This window comes from Lineus longissimus, chromosome 8 (assembly GCF_910592395.1).
Source record: "Lineus longissimus chromosome 8, tnLinLong1.2, whole genome shotgun sequence".
Classification (NCBI taxonomy): domain Eukaryota; kingdom Metazoa; phylum Nemertea; class Pilidiophora; order Heteronemertea; family Lineidae; genus Lineus; species Lineus longissimus.
The window spans coordinates 10,927,546-10,949,497 of record NC_088315.1 but is presented as its reverse complement, the minus strand read 5'-3'; the positions used below and the strand labels follow the sequence as shown (position 1 = coordinate 10,949,497).

The 21,952-nt window shown below is 41.0% G+C and overlaps 1 protein-coding gene across 1 annotated transcript; it reads left to right on the top strand.

Moving 5' to 3' along the window:
* The first annotated feature begins 18,436 nt into the window (after positions 1–18,436).
* Positions 18,437–20,263, top strand: LOC135492611 (uncharacterized). The gene has a single exon (XM_064779164.1). The coding sequence runs from the start codon at positions 18,437–18,439 to the stop codon at positions 20,261–20,263; it is 1,827 nt and encodes a 608-aa protein (XP_064635234.1).
* Positions 20,264–21,952: the final 1,689 nt, after the last annotated feature.

The following is a 21,952-nucleotide window of genomic DNA, read 5'->3' as shown; positions in this document are numbered from 1 at the left end:
TATTTACACGCGAGTCCATTAATGAACTTTTTCCAAGCAAGCCCCCCCCCCTCTCCCAACCAATACTATTCCTAGCCCACTCTAAACGCAAAGTACGATGATTGGTAATAAGTTGATGGCAAGAATTACATGCGCTGTAGGTAGCACGACGTTAGCATTCAAGAATTTCATTCATTCCTTGCGAAATCCCAAAGAAGACGCTTTTAGTGGCAACCGAAACGCTGAAGTTGTGTCCCAAAAGTTAAAATTGGACGTCATGTCTCAAAACGGTCATCTCAGAAACGGGAGGTCGGACTGACATGGAGTTTTCAAGTGCGAAAAAGCAGAAGAAGTAAGTAGGAAGCTCTTTTCTTAGAGCCGTGCGATTTACTCCAATTTCCAAGTAAAACATGGAGTTAGTATCTTACAGACGTACATCATCTTAGCGATACAAGGCATTATTTCAGTCCAAAATTTGCGTGACCTCGGGGTTGTCATTAAGACGGTGAGGCAGAAACGTGCATTGTTAACAAAATAACAATCTTGGCAGTACCTATCTTCTCATCTGCTGTCACTACGACATATAGCGAGAAAGATCACCTCCTTTATACCTACATTCAATTCCTTTTCTGCTTCTGCGATGTTTCGGTAATTTCCAGTTTGCTATATGCTTAGCCGTTGAATGAAAATGATTTTCCTTTATCTCCCTACAACTGATGTATATATTTGGTTTTAAAAAAAACAAATATATACATCAGTAATTCTCGAGTTTTCTACAAGAACAACAACACATGCTACTCCGTCCATATCAATATGCTACAGGCGTCGATGTATGAAGAGTATGTCATTTCTGTAGCACACGACGTTGAGACTTTCGGGCTCTATGAAAATAGTGTTGCACTTGTGGTGATGACTGTTGCACTAGGTTACTTCAAAGTCAGTAGAGTGTTACACCCGGTGCTAATCATAAGGGAAAGATTGGCATTTGTTGCAACAACTTGTTTTCATCATCAATCTTCAACCATCACATGATCATTCCAGAGAATTGAGAACTAGGCCATGGCTGATTTGAGGTAACCTCTGCTGGAACAACGCAGTCTTGCAGGCTTATCCTCATCACGTGTCATAGCTGTCTGCTCACGTTATCTTTCAAACCATGCAGTAAATCATACTTTAAATTGTTCAATTGTTTCAATTGTTGAAATTCTTTATCATATTTTGGAAACATACCATATATTTTGAAGTGAATTCTGCTTGATCGATAAAGACATATTCTGCGCTTTGTCATATACCTATCGATATTTGAATATAGTTGCTCATTCTGTATCTTACCACTAATTTGAATTCCTTTTTTCTGTACTTCGTGAATTGACAGTCCAAAAATTCGCGAAGATGCAGCCAAGCAAAAGGGAAGAAAAAATACGAATGTATCTTTAAAAAATTTCATAATAAGTCATAATAACATTTTTTAAAAACAGACAGTGAAGTTTTAGACATTTACAGAAATAGTCCTTTTTTATTTTTTTACAATGTAATTACATGTGCTTGATGCTTGGCACGTAATGTAGTAACAGTCCTGCATTTCAGCCATTTGTTTTTAATTTCGTCATTTAAAAATAATCTCTTACAAGCAACCTCTAGCTCATTTAGTGACTATTTTGTGTTCTAAAACACATTTCCAATAATTATATTATTTTTGTATCGGCCGGTTCGATCGCACTAACGCTGAAAGGGTGGATGTTGTCCTGGTTGCCGACAAATGGTACCCAGGTTCGAGATCGACTGGACAATACGCACCCTGGGTGCCATTACACTAGACAAACAGCACCCAGCTTCTTCTTCTACACTTTTTCTATACCTACAATCGAGGTTGGCCCCACGCGCACGGAGGTCACGTGTCACGATAACCATAAGAAAAATAAAAATAAAAATACGCAGCAAATCCATTCATTTTGTCATCACACAATTTTTCATTCTCTGAATATATCCCTCCTACATACCTTTTCTGAATAAATCATCCGAAATGTGCTTTCAAAGACCTATAGGCCTTTTTTTCTGTTTATCTGTTCTTTTTATTTCGCGCACTGCTAATGTCGCAAGTACCACGGCGCGAGATAAAAAGAAATTGCAAGAAACGTCCTCGTCCCTAAGATCCAAAAGCCAGGCAAAAAGAAGCTGGGTGCTGTTTGTCTAGTGTAATGGCACCCAGGGTGCTTATTGTCCAGTCGATCTCGAACCTGGGTACCATTTGTCGGCACCCAGGACGACATCCACCCTTTCAGCCGCACTAACTGCTGCCTTTCTTGTTAGCTCACCTGTTGAGAGGTTATACGATACCGCGGCAATCAAAAAATAATCGTCGAATCCGATTTGTTTGTGTCTTCAAACTCAATTTTCTGCCAGGAATTGAGACAAAATGTATGTATTCAAACTGAACTTTACCGATAGATTCCTGCGATACAGAACAATCATTTGCCCAAAACGACTGGGGTTGCAGTTGGCACATGGTCACAAAAGGCATTTTTGACCACAGGTGCTTGGCAATGAAAAGGTTAATTATGTATGTTTATTTTCGGACATAATAGTACAGCTACAAAATATTGTGCGAAGTGCATGAACTTCAAACCTTATGTGCAGGAATAAATACTACAGTTTACAGTAATTTTCTAAATTAATTCGTGGAGAGAAAATCAATGATCATGTCCAACTTCTTCCTTTGAAAGTAAATGATCATCGGACGCCCTCAGTTTTGCTGAAAGAGTGGATGTCGTCCTGGGTGCCGACAAATGGTACCCAGGTTCGAGATCGACTAGACAATAAGCACCCTGGGTGCCATTACAACAGCACCCAGCTTCTTTTTGCCTGGCTTACGGATCTTAGGGACGAGGACGTTTCTTGCAATCTCGTTTTATCTCGCGCCGTGGTACTTGCGGCATTAGCAGTTCGCGAAATAAAAAGAACAGATTTTCAGCCTATAATCAGGCCCTTCCTCACCCTGCACAACTTCGACTAAATCGTTCTTTATCTCCCTCCCATTAGAGACGAATACCCCGTTTGAATAAGACGGAATTGATGAAGGAAATGTTTTTAGAGCGCGGTTGGAGACAGGGACGGTCGACATCTTGCAAAATGATGGTTATCGTGACACGTGCCCTCGGTTGTAGGTATAGAAAAAGTGTAGAAGAAGAAGCTGGGTGCTGTTTGTCTAGTGTAATGGCACCCAGGGTGCTTATTGTCCAGTCGATCTCGAACCTGGGTACCATTTGTCGGCACCCAGGACGACATCCACCCTTTCAGCCTCAGTGTTTGTCACTCTCGGATTTGATATGCGGTTCGATATGCGGCACATCAGCTTTTTTTACAATAAGATACGAATAGTTCATGCGGTCCACGATATATTCATAAAATCCGTGTTTTCGGCAAATCTGGATTAGATTTTTGATAAGATTGGTTGCACTTCCTTTCAGTGTTAAGTTCTTACACAATATCAAGTAGGTGTTATGGGATTTAACCATATTTTCAATATACCTCATTGTCCTTCTTTCTAATTGAATCTCCATATTGTAGTCGTTGATTATTAGTGGAATTAGATTGTTATGAGTCCTATACGGTAGACCCGTAATTTTCCTAACACGCTTCCTCCACGCTCTACATAAATTTTCAATAGAATGAGATGTTGTGTCCGTCCCAGAACTGGAAACCATACAGACAGGTTGCAAAACTCTTAAGAAAGTATATTGAATTTCTGCAATTACCATATTAGTTTTTTTTGGTATAATTCATTAATACCAAGGTCAACTCTTCAATGCTATAAGTTGATCTAAATACACATTAAATAGTATCGGTGACAAAACACCACCTTTTTTTGAATCCGAACTGGGCATCGCAAGACGCCAATGCCTGGCTATGATTTCTAATAATGATATTGTCCAAGATCTTCCCCATAACACTGCTAAGTGATATACCACGATAGTTTTCTGAAGAGCTTAGGGATTTTCTGCTATTAATGGACATAATCCTCTACTAAGCAGCTTTCGAAATAGCTTCACAAAGTGCACACAATCAAAAGCCTTGCTTGCATCCAGGGTTACGCAATATACCGGTGATCAACTATTGTTATCTTATCTTATCACTTCATTGACTACGGAGCTGCAGTCCGCTGTCGATTTTTTTGAATCCGAACTGGGCATCGCAAGACCCAATGCCTGGCTATGATTTCTAATAATGATATTGTCCAAGATCTTCCCCATCACACTGCTAAGTGATATACCACGATAGTTTTCTGAAGAGCTTGGGGATTTTCTGCTATCCGTAGGAATTGGAATCACCATGGTTGAAAACCATTGGGGCAGTACCCGTGTTGTACCCTTGTGTTCAACAAAAGACCGATATAGCCAGTTAATCTATCCCCAAAATGGACAAAGTGATCTCCAAGACAACGAAATGTTATTGGAAACACGTGGTAATATAATTACTGATCATTAAAAGCCAATTTTTAGAAGAACAATTTAATTCAATTATCAACCTTTTTATTTTTTACAATGTAATTACGTATGCTTGATGCGCGGCTCGTACTGTGGTACCAGTCCTGCTTATCAGCCATTTGTTTTTAATTTCGTCATTTAAAAATAATCTCTTACAAGCAACCTCTAGCTCATTTAGTGACTATTTTGTGTTCTAAAACACACTTCCAATAATTATATTATTTTTGTATCGGCCGGTGTAACATCTGTGGTTGTTCCCCATGTTTCAGTGTTTCCAAACAATAGGCAGCTAGAGAGACCATGACTTTTCATTAGGGGGGATACACAGAAAAACTCGTCAATCTATTTTTGAGCGTTCCCAAACAATGAGGGGAAACACTCAATGAGGGGAAACACTCAAACGACAAATTCCATTTGTCGGTGGAACCTCTAGCTCATTTAACGATTATTTTGTTTTCTAAAACACACTTCCAATAATTATATTATTTTGGTATCGGCCAGTTTGATTGCACTAACTGCTGCCTTTCTTTTTAATTCACCTGTTGGGAGCTTATACGATACCGTGGCAATCAAAAAATAATCGTCGAATCCGATTTGTTTGTGTCTTCAAACTCAATTTTCTGCCAGGAATTGAGACAAAATGTATGTATTCAAACCGCACTTCTACCGATAGATTCCTGCGATACAGAACAGTCATTTGCCCAAAACGCCTGGGGTTTCAGTTGGCACATGGTCACAAAAGACATTTTCAACCACAGGTGCTTGGCAACGAAAAGGTTAATTATGTAGGTCTATGTTTATTTTCGGACATAAAAGTACAGCGACAAAATATTGTGCAAAGTGCGTGAACTTCAAACCTTATGTGCAGCAATAGATAGTACAGTTTACAATAATTTTCTAAATTAATTCGTGCAGAGAAAATCAATAATGTGTCCAACTTCTTCCTCTGAAAGTAAATGATCATCGGGCTCCCTCAGTGTTAGTCACTCTCGGATTTAATGTGCGGTTCGATATGCGGCAGTGTTCACATCAACTCTTTTTACATTTATAAGATACGAATAATTCATGCGGTCCACGTCATATATATAAAATACGTGTTTCCGGCAAATCTGGATTAAATTTTTGCTAAGATTAGTTGCACTTCCTTTCAGTATTTAGTTCTTACACAATATCAAGTAGGTGTTATGGGATTTAAACATATTTTCAATATACCTCATTGTCCTTCTTTCTAATTGCATCTCCACATTGCAGTCGTTGATTATTAGTGGAATTAGATTGTTATGAGTCCTATACGGTAGACCCGTAATTTTCCTAACCCGCTTCCTCCACGCTCTACATACATTTTCAATAGAATGAGATGTTGTGTCCCAGAACTGGAAGCCAAACAGACAGGTTACAAAACTCTTAAAGAGAGTATATTGAATTTCTTCTACGCTAAAAATTTATCTAAATACACACAAGATAGTATCGGTGACAACACACCAACTTGCTTAACCCCATTTTGTATAGTGCTGCCTTCATCACTATATTTAGAGACGATTTGAAGCAAAATCATTCCATTCTTCATATGTAACTATGCATGTTCTGTTGCATGTTTACCCACATAGGCCTCGTACACTAGCGGCTGTGCTTCCCATTGGTACATATTATTGGAAAATACCTGTAAATATTGCATAACTGCGAGGATTCACCTGCTCAATGAGGCTTGAATTGTAGCCAAGTGGCTATCTATAGAATGTAAGTCAGAAAGTGAATAAGGATCAACCTTGAAACATTTGTCTAAAACAAGTACTTAAAAAACTAGAATCAGATCAAGGACCAAAATAAAACTCATTATTTCATATGTATAATTATTATGACGGTTTTATAAATCGTATAATAGGATAGTTGATATGTTATGAAACAATACCTATTTAACTGAACTATTTTTAACAATGAGGCAATCTGAAAATGAGCTAATCAGCTAAAATAGTAATGACCGAATGGTCTACTATGAAGAAATAGGTTAAAAATAGGTATGAAGCAATGGCGTTAACAGGTATAAAAAGGGCAAGATATCAACGCTCTAGAGGTTCACCTCCAAAAGTTCACCTCCGGGAGTCCACCTCCAAAAATTCACCTCCGATCCTCTCACCGATTTTACCCGATTTTATGCCGAAATAAGTCACCTTCAGAAAGCTTCAACTTGAGCCAATTTGTCGAAATTGATAACAAAACTCGAAAGCTTCCCACTCTGAAATATTTTGGCAACCAATTATTCTATCAGTTTGGTATTAGCAAGTTTATCAGACTACCTTTAACCCTGTTTTGAAAGCACAAGCCAAGGTTTAGGCCCTTCATTACCAGACACCTAATATTGTTAACTTCCCTGATTAAAATTATAAAACATATCTGAATCTTATCTCGGTGATATTGAGTGCTCGCTAACATTGCTGTGTGTCAAAATTGACTCCTAGCAGATAGGTACGATCCTTGAAGGTACTCTCTCCCTGCCACTAGAGAGCCAGTACTCTCCATTTGAAGCTCTAGTCTACCCCAATTTTACACGACCTAAGCAAGCTATAATCATCAAAGTACATGTACCTCATTTCTTGGACTCAATTTATATTCTGCACGTTAACTTACATCAAAACAGAACAGTATACCTCACGGTAGCGTGTTGGCCGATTGCCAGTGATATATAGATCCTATATGAATCACACGCACTCATAAGCTGCCTTATCAGCAAAATACTTTATCATATCATAACATAACATTACAACACCCCGTACAATTTGTGGCGCTGAACAGATTTGATACATAATCTGCCATCTTTACGCTAAAATGTTGATTAAGTAATTGAACCCGAGGCGGAGGACCTTGGTTGAGTTACCAAGACACTCGAGGGTAGAGCTAAAATACAGTCCAAACCCGAGCCGACAGGCGAGGGTTTGGACGAAATTTTAGCTCCACCCGAGAGTGTCTTGGTAACTCAACCAAGGTCCGAAGCCGAGGGTTCAATTTCTATTCTAAAATACCTCAAACTTAAAAAGATAGGCCACGAAAATAACTTGAATTTGTGCGAATTTGGCAAATTCCATCCATCGCCGGCCCGGCCGGAGCGCCGGTAGCGCCGTTGTTTACATTATGTTACGGCAACGTTACAGAAAATGAGACATGTACATTTTGTACAGCGCACAGAGGAAGTCCGCATCGGCTCGCTCAAGTGATGCTAAAATCCGCGCAAATGGGCTATTTGGAGCGTTTTTCTCGGCAAATATGTGTAGTGCTCATTAAAAAACTTAGGGTGGTTGATGCTTCCTTGGCTGATTTGTGTTTGAAGCAGTGTTTTGAGAGCCTCAAACTTCTGAAGTGAGCTGAAATTCCATTGACGTGACGTGTGCATGGTTTCCACATTTTAGTGCAACCCGAGGGAACTTTGGTAGAGCATCTTGGTTGCGTGTCCAAAACACTCCGCTCTCAGAACGAGGCTTATGCATTTTCCATTTAAAAGTTGACTTTACGGTACCAAGGTATTTTAGAATTTGTATTCATGTATGCTAAAAACCGTGCTATTAATGGACACAATCCTCTACTAGGCAGCTTTCGAAATAGCTTCACACAGTGCACACAATCAAAAGCCTTGCTTGCATCCAGGGTTACGCAATATACCGGTGATCATCTATTGTTATATTATCTTATGGTAGGTGATAAAGCTTGGAACCAGTGAAACCTTGAACCACACACTCATAATATGGACCAATCAGCGCTCCGCTTACTACGCCACCACACGGGGCCTATTTGAACTATGGAGCGGTGTGATCATACAGGGTGATACAGAGAAGATTGACTACATCATGCAGTACCGGCTGGCACTTATCCGTAGAAACGAAGATGAAGGTTTATTACCGAAGGTTTTAGCCGGGTTTGGAGATGAAAAATGTGAATAAATTCCTTCGCTGTGAGCGATTTCGTACATATTCATGTACACATCGAGGGATGTAGAGATATTTTCGTGATGTAACCAGTTCTAAGCGGACACATTTTTTAGTGATTCCCGTGTACATCTACTGAGCTTTATCAGAGCATTATACCGTCTTTTCATCGATGTAAGACCGGTTCATTAGGCTTAATGCATACGCCTACCGCGAGCACAGGGCACAATACCATTTCACTCATTAGTCGAAAGTTGAAAGAAGTAGGTGTGTTACTAGTAGAAGGACAGATTGGCCTAACGAGACACATAGGATATGCAAAGCGCTCGCGTTTATTGTGGTTTGCGGTCTGAGTTTGCGGTTTCAGTGCGGTTTTGCGGTTTGGGTCTGTTTGATAGATCAACGTTAACCCTTTCTCACATAAAACGCGTCGGAGTGGGCATCACAGGCCTTTTGGGGGCTCTACAAGCATCGCTTCAAGACAGCGACGCTTCATGCATTCAGGTTTATTCAGATTGGCTTTCAGCCAATCTTTATTCATCTTTTTTTGCCTTTATTCATTGTTTTTATTTTTTATTTCTCATTTTTGTTTTTTTAATTTTTTTATTCATTATTTTTAATTTTTATTCTGGTCCGGTTGCCGATTGTCTCTGTTGACCCGATTGCTTACTGCCCTGCTATCTCAGGCTCAAACTCATCAGGCAGATTGAGGAATTCTACCCCCTGTTCGTCGTCATCGTCGTCATCTGGAACTGGGTGTGGACCTGCGTCTATGTTCTGTGGGCGTAACGCTTTCTCAAATCCATGCTCGACGACCTCTGGGCTGATCGCTTCCAAGGCACGGCTGACGATGTTGACAACATCTCTGAGTCCAATTGGATCACACTGGCCTGCTTCGTTGGTGTTTTCGATCTTCCATGACTTCCATGCTTGTCTGGCGTGACATTTGAAGGATCTCATGACAGCCACATCCAGGGGTTGTGCCAAAGATGTGCATCCAGCCGGTACAAAGTTGAGTCTGCCCCCTTCTGCAGTGAGACGATTCCTGAAGTTCTCCGTTCGATGTACTCTGAACTGATCCACCAAAAGTATGAACTGTTCAGCATGGGCCTCATGGACGTATGGTATGAAGATTTCGTCAAGCCAATGGTGAATCGTCTCCTGTCTGACCCATCCCGTGGCGGACGATGTGACCACAACGTTTTCGGGCAACTCGGCCTCTTCCAGAGCTCGAAGCGCGCGAACAAATCATCTTCTCGGAAAGGTGATGTGGGCTCGCATTTTATCGCCATTCGCCGCCACGCAAAGTGTAACAGAACATCCCAGCTTTGGATTCTTCCTGGAGGTTCGTACATCAACAGCCTTGCCGCCTTTCTCATTGAGGGTGTGCATTAGGCGGAGGTCAAAAAGGAGGAAAGTCTGGTCCATGTTGAAAAACAGGCGCATTGGTATACCAAAATTTTCGATGGTGTTGGTTATTTCATCGCGAAAGTTTCGAACCAGGACAACGGCGTTTTCTGGAATGGTGGTAGTGTTCTTCGTGACTTTTCGCAGGCTGATGTCCTTCCTCTTCATAAAAAGTTCCACCCAGCCGTTGGATGCATGGAAATCATGCATTAGTGGTTTTGCTTCTGTGGCGAGTTGTCGGCGCTCTCCTGGGAGGGCATCCCACCAGGTGTGGAATAGTTGCACGGCCTTCTCCTGGACATCATGGATCACAACAGGTAGACGTCTTCGCCGAACATCCCGGAACCAAATTTCTAGTTGGTCTTCGACCTCAGGCCAGTAACCAATCAACCTCTGCTTTACCTTTCGGTCTTTGCCCCGGTTCTGCTCCTCCATCAATTCAAGGTCATGACGGTTCCACCTGCGAAACGTCTCAAAAGGTATGTTGTGGTGGTTGGCAAATTCTGTCATCGTTCGCACAGTGCCATTTCCAATGGCAACCTCAAAGTATCGCAGGTATCGCAGCTTCTCCGACACGGAATAACTACGCTTTCTTTTAGGCAGTGGCTCATCCATATTTCTACAAGTTGTAGGCAAGGCAAGAAGAGGTTTCCGACAGTACCCAAACTTTATATACGCCTGAAACCTCACTGATTACTCAATAGTTTTTGAATAGAAGAAGTAAAACTGGATACCGTCACTGTAGTTTACAACAATGTCCATCGGTCCCTATTGTTGGGCTGTTATATTGCTCCACCGACGCGCGTTTCTGCCCCGCTAGGCTTTATCAGGGTGGCTGGGGTTGACTTGCATCTGTCTTGTTCGAAGTTCACAGTTTGAATGACATCATGACTCAGGGGTGGTTTCTCAATGACGTTGTGACGTTATAGACTTTGTTGCGACTCTGTTGTTGAAACATTCTGTTGTAGTCAAGCAGGTGGGCTGTCCAAATGGCACATGTTGAGGGGTACAGGATCAACCGATGATACACACGGACCAGACAATAAAATCAGAATAGTAGAAGTAAAACTGGATACCGTCACTGTAGTTTACAACAATGTCCATCGGTCCCTATTGTTGGGCTGTTGTGTTGCTCCACCGACGCGCGTTTCTGCCCCTCTAGGCTTCATCAGGGTGGCTGGGGTTGACTTGCATTACTCAATAGTTTTTGCACTTTTAAGCCTACGTGGTGTCCCAACTAAAATGTTAAGGTAATTCTCCCGGATTCCAAACTATGGACCAGACATTGTTGTTCGAAGTTCCTTTCTTTCAACCATCCATTACACTTAGCAAACAAGCCTTGATATGCCTTTTTTACGCTTTTTAAAGTACTCAAATTTTGAAATTAAACATCCCGTAAAAACCGGTGGAGTATTTTGTGGGACACCCCGTATTATTCCGCCGCGGCACTCCTCCGTACAAATGACGCAACCCTATTAGGTCACCTGTGAAACATACAGCAGCCCCTCTAAAACCTAGGCCTGCCTTCCAAGTTGACAGTCTACTGCTATTGGTCGTTACTATGCGTGTATTGTGATCCTCTACTACGTACCATCATAAGGTGGGTTTGGCCTGAATATTAGGAACCGGTGGTTTATCGATGAAAAGACAGTATATACAAATGATTCTTCTAATAAAAACGTTTTATTTTAGTATATGGAATACAAAACAATCACAAAAGCTTACTTTTGCTTTCATCGAAGAGCAATAATTAGATATTTGCAAATGGCGGCCCGTCATGAATATAAGTTTATTTTTTAACGACAACAACACATTTCCAATGCATTCAATGATGACGTCATCCTCCACAAAAAGGTTGATTCTGGAACTACTGGCAAATTGCTATCAATAAAGTCAGCTGGGACGAGATTGGCAGTTGGGAGGGTGTAAATCGTGGAAGGAACGCGCCCGATTTCACGCGGTACTTGCACAGTGATTCCACGGTTGAGTACTGACTATTCCAAGGTTTATCACTGGTTACATGGTTTCACTGATTCCAAGCTTTATCAACTACCTTATCTTATCACTTCATTGACTACTGAGCTGCAGGCCGCTGTCGATTTTTTTTGGAATCCGAACTGGGCATCGCAAGACGCCAATGCCTGGCTATGATTTCTAATAATGATATTGTCCAAGATCTTCCCAATCACACTGCTAAGTGATATACCACGATAGTTTTCTGAAGAGCTCAGGGATTTCTGCTATCCTTAGGAATTGGAATCACCATGGTTGAAAACCATTGGGGCAGTACCCGTATCATACCATTGTGTTCAACAAAAGACCGATATAAACAGTTAATCTATCCCCGCCCTGGACAAAGTGGTCTGTGAAAAGATTCGGTATGCTGTCCTGTTTACCTCCATTTAAACTTTTGAAAGCTACTTTAATGTCTTCAACATCTATGCTTTGATTGCTAATGCATAAGTCTTTACAACACTTGTTCGCCACCCCTTTGTTCATATCAGACTGCAGTTCCTCCATCTCTTTCGGATTCTATGAAACACTATTATATAACTTTTTAATTTTTCTGCGAATAGGTTTCCTATTTCATCATTTCCAATTTGATCGTCCATGGTATTAGACCCTGTTTTTGATTTGCCTCTTATTTTTTTGACTTCATTCCACACGTTTTTCTTTGACGCCAGTTTATTAGCCGGGACCCCATCTTGTTTCTTTTTCACTTTTCTCACCTCATAATGATACAGCGCCCTCGTTCGGCGTCTGATATCTGCTACGACGCTGGGTCTCGGCCTCCCATTCTCCTTCCATATATTGTACCAACAAATGACTCGTTCGTTACAATCATTTAGAGCCGGGTTCCACCCTGCTCTGTAATTTGGGCGGTCACGGTTATTTTTGGTATCGATTCAATTCCTGCCAATATGCCCGCATTTATCAAATCATCATGAAAGAATTCAATTTCTAGCTTATGATCCCGACACCCCATGTCTTGACATCTAACTGCGTTTATTGGCATGACCATTTGCCTCAATTCATCATCCAGTTTTTCCCGGTAACTATTTAAGTTTTCTGGTGTTGCTTTATCCCAGTTTAACTTGATCGTGGCGATATGAATTGCCAACATATCTGCATAAATGGCACTTCTATCAGACCAGTCAAGTTGAAATACATATACAGATGCTGGTAGAGTCAGGGTGGATAAGTGTATAACATAATTATTTCAGGGGACAAATGCCCTTCTGGCGCAATTTGGTCATGGTACATTGTACTTGTAATTGAGTATCTCTTTCAACATTTTGGATGCCACTATACGGTTCACTGTCATGTTACCCTCGAGTTCTTCTCTATGACTAGTCAGACGTGCTTTTTCAGATACTTTTTGGGGATCCACTGAGAGTTCTTGATAAATGTAACTGTCCACTGCCAATGCTGTTTGTTTATTTTGTTAAGTTTTAACTGTGGTTTATCGGCGATTGTTTCTGGATAATTGTGACCACTCGACTTTTATCACAGATGTACAATAGATTTCAACTAAATTGTTTTAGGTTTTCATTATTTTCGGAGTTCAAATACTGAACTAGTACTCATTCTGACTTCAATTACTGAACTACTCTCACCTCGGATATGAGTCATCTCCATCTTTAGTTGGCTGCTCCATGATGGCAACGATATACAATCTTTCAGAGTTTGGTGCTGCCATTAGCATTGTGGCAATGAATAAACAGGAGGCCATTCGTTAAGAGCTCAAACAACATTATGAACAGAACAACAATTTTCCATCTCTGTTGACATCATTATCAATCATAAAAAACGAGAATATCATCTCCAACTCAAGAGACCTCCATTTCTCATAATAGCATTCGTCCGCGAATTTACTATTTATAGCTCACAAGGTCATTTGCATAAGATATTGATGACGTTTTAGTCACGTGACAGTCGGACATCGACACTTATTTCTACGCATTTGAGCTTATTTCAAAGTCAATTATCTTTGACCCTGCATTGTTTTTAGCATGAATGATACCATAGAGTCAGAGAGAGAACTATTCAGAACAATTATGTAGTATTTCCAACACTCGGACATGTGCCAGATTGAATCTAACTGCCCTGTTTAGAAAGCCTGAAGCCATTACGAAACCGCATGTTTGTCCGACATTGCCTGTAATTCAGCGATGGGGAAATAGAGGGCAGCAGCTGCAGTGACCTCAATTGGCTCTTAATGATCAGTCATTTGTTGTGAATATATCCACGTGTTTCCAATAACATTTCGTTGTCTTTGAAACCCCCCTTACAATATGTTAGTGTGTGCCATCTAACATTTGGATGAAGTTTTTAAACGTGCTTCTGGAAATCTGGTATCTCAAATCAATGTCAACATGTTCAATGGCTAAAGTTGTATCGAAGCAGCTCCGGACGCAGCTTATTATACATCCAAAGAATGCTGTCATCGTTTGCTCTTTATTCTTTCTAAAAGCCACAGCTACAATTATAAGGCGGTCTGATTCCCAAAACCTACAGATTAAAGATAAGAACTGGAGATGTGGAAAGTTGATAATGGAACTAAATTCGGTGCTGGAGCCTGGGAGAGTAAAATGTTTGCTTCTTCTATACCAGTACAATCCTGAATAATCGTTCTCTCCTTTTTCACCAATAATAAAGTACACAAAGTCTTTGTCAAGGAAAAATCTGTTGTAAGAAGACACCGGGACCTTTATTTCTTTAGCGCTAGACGAAGGTCTAATAACGGCGCTATCATTCAGATTAAATGAATACATCCTTATGACAGACTGGCCGTATCGCTTGCAATCAATGACTAATGTCCCGCGTCGGAGCAAAATATTTAACTTCGTCACATACACCCCGCTTACGCACGGGTCCGTTTCCGGTATGACTAGTTTCCTCGTGCAGATGCCAAACCTGACGTCAAAGAGGTTAAATGTCAGATATTTTTGCTCTTCCCAGCAACTTACGACGATGTATCTATCATAGACCAGTGCAAAGCTAGCTAGACACAGTTTAGCGCACACTAATTTGTTCACACGAAGGATTGTATGGGTGAGAACGAATATACCTTGCTTTGAATTCAAACAAAACATGCACACATTGTAATCCTGTTTACCACGGACGTCGGTGACGACAACAATGGCGCCAGTCTAGTGATTATAAAGCAACCTATCATGGTTGCCGATTTTTAATATCACAGGTGGTAGAAACCTCGCTCTCATTCTGCGTCTGTACCGTATATTTCGATTACCCTTAATAAGTGAGTGATAGAACTATTAAATATTCCAGAGCTAATATTTGCTTTCTTGGAAAACTTTCATTAGTGTGATACCGTTATCTTTGACGAAGATTTTAATATTCATCGTTACTGGTAGTATTGCCGGTCATGAGCCAGCTATTTTTCGTCATGGGGGGAACACCTCTTTTATGCTCCACCAGTTTGAAAATCAACCAAAAACATACATAAAAAAGACGTGTTTTGTAACTCTTTGGAGGGACATTTGCCCTCCCTCTCGCGCCAAGCCCCTCTTGCTACGACCCAGTATAAGGTTTATAAAGGTAGTCTATCACTATCGTAAAACAAAGCAAGTGTAGTGGAAGAGACATATTAGGTGAATGACCTAGTTTATAATGTCAGACTTTTGAACTAGTATCTGACCGCTTCATTCGAGATTAAGTTAAATGATAGAACCGTTAATATCAGACAGCTTATATTTGTTTTCTTGGAAAACTTTCATTAGTGTGATTTCGATTTCTTTGACGATGATTTTAATATTCATCATTATTGGTAGTATTGCCGGTCATAAGTCAGCTATTTTTCGTCATTGGGGGTGGGCAAAACATCTCTTTTGTCCTCCGCCAGTTTGAAAATCAGCCAAAAACATGCATGAATAAAGACGTGTTTTGTAACTCTTTGGAGGGACATTTGCCATCCCTCTCGCGCCAAACCCCTCTAGCTACGGCCCGGTAAAAATGTACATCAAGGCAGTCTATCACTGAAGAAAGCCACTGTACTGGGAAAGACATATTAGGTGAATGACCTAGTTCATAATGTCAGACTTTTGAACTAGTATCTGACCGCCTCATTCCGAGATTATCCAGCTTCAAACTGAAGACTACCTCTTTCAACTGAGCCATCGTATTAACCGTTCATCAAATTATTGTGGTTAGTGCTTTCCAAGACATCCAAGGAGTGTATATTTTGAGATTTTTCAACTGGCAAGATGGTGCATCTCCAGCTTCAGTGTTTGAAAAAAAGAAGTCAGACGAATGAGAGGAATCAAAGCACAAATGCCAACATTTTTCGTTCAAACGCTACAGCCAACATCAGTTTAAACGTCTTAAATAGCACTTCAAGTGTTTTGACATATTCCACTAGCGTGGTCATCCTTTAATCTAGATCTTAGGAAGCCAGTTCTATCAAAATAATGGTGAATGTTGGCTGATCTGAATGGCATAATTGGCTTTCCTACTAAACCAGTCATTGCCATTGACAGTGGACAGGTTATGAGGGCCAATATCTCAGAGTTTTTCTTGTTCAGTCTGCTCTTGTATATCTAACCACATACTTTGTGTTTGAGTTTAAAGGTTTTGAACGAATCATGTGCAATATTTGGCCTTTCTCATTGATGTGAACAAGTCTACCAGCATATTTTTCAAGACATATGTGTGTGCAAATTTTTCTTATGTAGACCTTTTGCAGAGGCTTGCTTTTTTTACACTCGATGACAATCCCAAAGCTTAACATCAGCTCACTCTGATATTTCGCCAAGAGGACAAATTTGACTCCATAGTTTGGATTTGATATGATGCCAAACGATTTTGCTCCGCCAGAGTTGCCTTTGATTAAGTGTGTCTTAAGTAAGCTATACCCGTTTGATTGTCGTTGCTTGTAATGATATACAGCCGCAGTCAAATAGTTTTCACGCTGATATATAAAACCAACTGCGAATAAGTTGTGGTCGAACCAGGTTGGATTTACTCGGTCAGCATGAGGGAAGTGAAGATGCGTTTTATTAGTTAACCGTAGAACAGGCTCTGAGCCTGATTCTATATAGTAATCAAACAAAAAAATACTTCGGGAAAAATAAATGTACATCATGAAGGCCTTTTCAGCAAATCGTAAATTTAAAACCAGGTTAGATATTGGGTAGTTTACATCTTTTTCGAGACACTGCCCTCCCTCCTTAGGCAGAATTAGACTTCCGTTTACAATACCCTTTTCAAAATCATACATGTAGACTTCAGGACCATCAAAAATCAAGAGGAATTTTTGAAAGTAGGCAAATGTTTCTCTCGGCTGGCGTGAGAAAAACGAGCCGTTATATTTCACTCGAAACACATGAGTAATAGGCTTATACTCATAAATCAAATAGTTCGTATCTTCTGATTTTTCACAAAATACTACTATAAGATACTCGAGATTGAGGTGGTAGTGCTTGACAGGTTTGGGTGGTATGAGTACTGCCGGGGGACCCCGTGTATACATGCTCCTGTGCTGAACAGAATGTCAGAGACATCAGCGAACCATTCATCTTAACGTCAAAATCAGTGATTTCCAGAGTTCGACGAGGCTATGTATGCTCGCTGTACATAACGGCCTTTCAGTAATCGGTGTTATACCACAATTAACCTATAGTGGTGACCTATCACCATCCGGAGACTATCATGTTCCGATCCCTAAACAATTTACTGTCTCATAATCAGCTTGTTCAGGCTAGCCCGGAATCGGGCATGGAAACAACTACAACAACGTTCAGTGCTTCTAAGATGGCTTCCTGTATTTTATGATTAATATTAAATTGATGTTGCATAAATCCGTGGTTTTAAAGAATATATTACCCCATCCTGAAACATGGTGGTAGCGTGTCTTTAAAAAGAGACTCAAAGAACCCAAAGGAGAATAGATTTTTGCAGACATGGTAAAAATAAGCCCACCAGAGCCTTTCAAGTTTGACAAACCGGGTCAGTGGCCAGAGTGGAAAAGAAGGTTTCAGAGATATAGACTGGCCTCGGAACTTAAAAAAAAGATGGGGAAGTACAGGTAGCAACCCTTATCTACAGTATGGGGAAAGAAGCCGACCACATCTTTGATAGTTTTGGCCTGTCAGAAGCGGACCAGAAAAGGTATGACGCGGTCCTGGAGAAATTCGACGCACACTTTGTTCCTAAAAGAAACATAATACATGACCGTGCATTATTCAACCATCGTGTTCAAAAGTCCGATGAGACAGTCGAGTCATTCATACGGGCGCTGCACGAACTTGCAGAGTATTGTAATTATGGTGTGCAGAAAGATGATCTCATACGTGATCGGCTGGTAATTGGCATTAAAGATCGTGAAGTCTCCAAGGAACTCCAACTCAAGGCTGATCTGAAGCTGGAGGATGCCGTCACAACTGCTCGTCAAGCCGAAATGGTCAATAATCAGATGAGCGAACTCACGATCGGTTCCAAAACAAATGTAAACGAGGTGAAGAGTCGAGGCAACTCACGAGGGAAAAACCGGGACCCCAAGGATTTCGTGGAGGTCGTCGTCATGTGCGTGGTCGTGGCGGTAGGCCCAGACATAATTCAGGCTCTGAGCGCTATCGAGTACTTACGATCCCCACCAAACGTGTGGTCAGTGCGGAAAGCCACGTCATAAATATGGCGAAGGGTGCCCAGCGCGTGATTCAACCTGCAACCGATGTCACAAAAAGGGACACTTTCAGTACTGTTGTAGATCAAAAACGGTCAAAGAAGTTGTCGTGTATGATCAGGATGAAGAACCAGAATTTCAATAGATATGCTGCGAGGAGTAATGCATCGGGGAGTTGGACTAAATCCAAGCCTCAATCAGTCTTTACGACTAGTACCGTAAAAGGAGAGAATAGGAGTACCAGTACTCATGGTTCCAAGGAAAAGGACACCCTGAAAAGGGACACTAACAATAACATTGGTTACAATCAGAAATGTGTTGTTTGCTCAAAAGCTGGTCATCAAATTTGGGAATGTCGCATGCTGAAAGCCAAACCATGGAAGGAGCGACACGAGATCATAAAAGGTGAGAAGCTATGCTATAACTGTCTGAATGCAGATAAGAAACTCGATCACAGCCTTGTGTCAAAGTGCCCTTTGCCAAAGGAATGCAAGGTGAAGGATTGCAGAGCATCGCGAAAGCATCACCCACTTCTCCATTTCGATGAAAAACCTTGTGAGACTTTAGAAAACATGTGTACACATGCTGAGGGTGCACAGGATCAGAAAGTATACTTTCCAGCTTTTCCTGTAGTTGTGAAATCGCCTGTATCAGGAAAGGAAGTCAGGACCTGGGCCGGTATAGACTCGTACTCTAGTGCATGTTTCATGGAGAAAAGCTTGCTATTTGATCTTGCGATAGAACCAGCGGATGAAAACATTTCATTGAACACTTTGCATTGGACTCAGTCAGGACTCAGTACTGTCGTCGAGTTGGACATTTCAAGTGCAGATGGTACCGAGGAGCCGATCAGATTGAACGAGGTATATTCATGGGAGAAATTGCCCATGGGTAACCGACATATCCCCAGCAAGGAAGTATGGAAACGGTACAGCCATCTATCAGGGCTGCAGATCTCGGCGACGCCCACTGATAGAGTAAAGATACTCATTGGTAGCAACGTACCAGAAGTACACCAGCAATTGGAGTGGAGACCAGGAGAATCGAGAGGGGATCCAGTGGCAGTCAGGTACAAATGGGGCTGGACATTGCTCGGTGGAATCCCACATGGCAAGTTGGATTGCAACTTTGTATCTCTGGAAAAGAATCTGAGTGAGAAGCTAATGCAGTTAGCTGAGTTCGAGTATGCAGGGACGAAGTGTGAATTCGAAAAGCCAATTTCTGCTGATGACCTCAAGGTCAGAAAGATTCTTGAAGATGGGACATATCGTTGTGATAGACACTACTACGTTCCAATCCCGCTCATAGAGACTTCTGATACAATGCCAAACAATAGAGAATTAGCACGGAAACGCCTAATGTCATTAAAATCGAAACTGTCCAAGGGGAAGACAGTTGCCCCTACATCACAGAAGACGGAGTTGGAGGCATACCAGGAGTTATTTGCTGACTATAGAAACAAGGGATACATTCGGAGAATACCCAAGGATGAAATCAAGACTGAGGATGTGGTGAATTACGTGCCATTCCACCACGTGTACCATGAGGCCAAACCAGGCAAATTGAGACTTGTCTGGGACGCAGCAGCCAAATATGAAAATTCATGCCTGAATGATCATATCTACAGTGGAGAGGATCAGATAAACTCGCTCCTAGCTGTCCTCCTCAGATTCAGGATGGGCGGAGAAATCGCATTCCAAGCAGACATTAATTGTATGTTTAACCAGGTGTTTGTCCCTAGAGAAAATTGGAACTTACTGCGATTCTTGTGGTTCGTAGATGATGATATCAACGGTGATGTCGAGGTGATATGTCTTGCCAACATATCTGCATAAATGGCACTTCTATAAGACCAGTCAAGTTGAAATACATATACAGATGCGGGTAGAGTCAGGGTGGATAAGTGTATAACATAATTATTTCAGGGGACAAATGCCCTTCTGGCGCAATTTGGTCATGCTACCTGTAATTGAGTATCTCTTTCAACGTTTTTGTATGCCACTATACGGTTCACTGTCATGTTACCCTCGAGTTCTTCTCTATGACTAGTCAGACGTGCTTTTTCAGATACTTTTTGGGGATCCACTAAGAGTTCTTGATCCATGTAACTGTCCGCTGCCAATGCTGTTTGTTTATTTTGTTAAGTTTTCTCTGTGGTTTATCGGCGATTGTTTCTGGATAATTGTGACCACTCGACTTTTATCACAGATGTACCATAGATTTCAACTAAATTGTTTTAGGTTTTTATTATTTTCTGAGTTCAATTACTGAACTAGTACTCATTCTGACTTCAATTACTGAACTACTCTCACCTCGGATATGAGTCATCTCCATCTTTAGTTGGCTGCTCCATGATGGCAACGATATACAATCCTTCAGAATTCGGTGGTGCCATTAGTATTGTGGCAATGAATAAACAGGGGGCCGTTCGTTACAAAGGACATTCTGAACAGAATAACAATTTTCCATCCCGTCGACATCATTATCAATCATAAAAAAACGAGAATATCATCTGCAACTCAAGAGACCTGCATTCCTCATAATTGAATTAAATTGTTCTTCTAAAAATTGGCTCTTAATGATCAGTCATTTGTTGTGAATATTATTACGTGTTTCCAATAAAATTTTGTTGTCTTGGAAACCCCCCTTACAATATGATAGAGTGTGCCATCTAACATTTGGATGAAGTTCTTAAACGTGCTTCTGGAAATCTGGTATCTCAAATCAATGTCAACATGTTCAATGGCTAAAGTTGTATCGACGCGACTCATGACGCAGCTTATTCTAAATCCAAAGAATGCTGTCATCGTTTGCTCTTTATTCTTTCCAAGGGCTGCATTTAGAATTATAAGGCGGTCTGATTCCCAAAACCAATAGTTGTAGGTTAACAACTGGAGATCTTTAAAGTTGATAATGGAACTAAATTCGGTGCTGGAACCTGGGAGAGTAAAATGTTTGCTTCTTCTAAACCAGTATAAGTACAATCCTGAATAATCGTTCTCTTCTTTTTTACCAATAATAAAGTACGCAAAGTCTTCGCCAAGGAAGAATCTGTCGTAAGCAGACACTGGGACAATTATTTCGATAGCGGCTTTGGAGGACAGTCTTATAACGGCGCTATCATTCAGATTAAATGAATACATCCCGATGACAGACTGGCCATATCGCTTGCAATCAATGACTATTGTCCCCTGTCGGAGCAAAAAACCAAACTTCGTCACATAGACACCGCTTACGCACGGGTCCGTTTCCGGTATGACTAGTTTCCTCGTGCAGATGCCAAGCCTGACGTCAAAGAGGATAAATGTAAGATACTTGTGCTCTTCCCAACAACTTAAGACGATGTATCTGTCATAGACCAGTACATTGCTTGCCAGATATAGTGTAGCGCACACTAATTGATTTATATGAAGGATTGTCCTATGGCTGAGAATGAATATACCTTGCTTTGAATTCAGACGAAACGTGCACAAATTGTAATCCTGTTTACCACGAACGTCTGTCACGACAAAAATGGCGCCAGT

Bases quoted from the DNA above. Each gene is read 5' to 3' on its own strand.
- LOC135492611 (XM_064779164.1), top strand. From the start codon at position 18,437: ATGGCGAAGGGTGCCCAGCGCGTGATTCAACCTGCAACCGATGTCACA.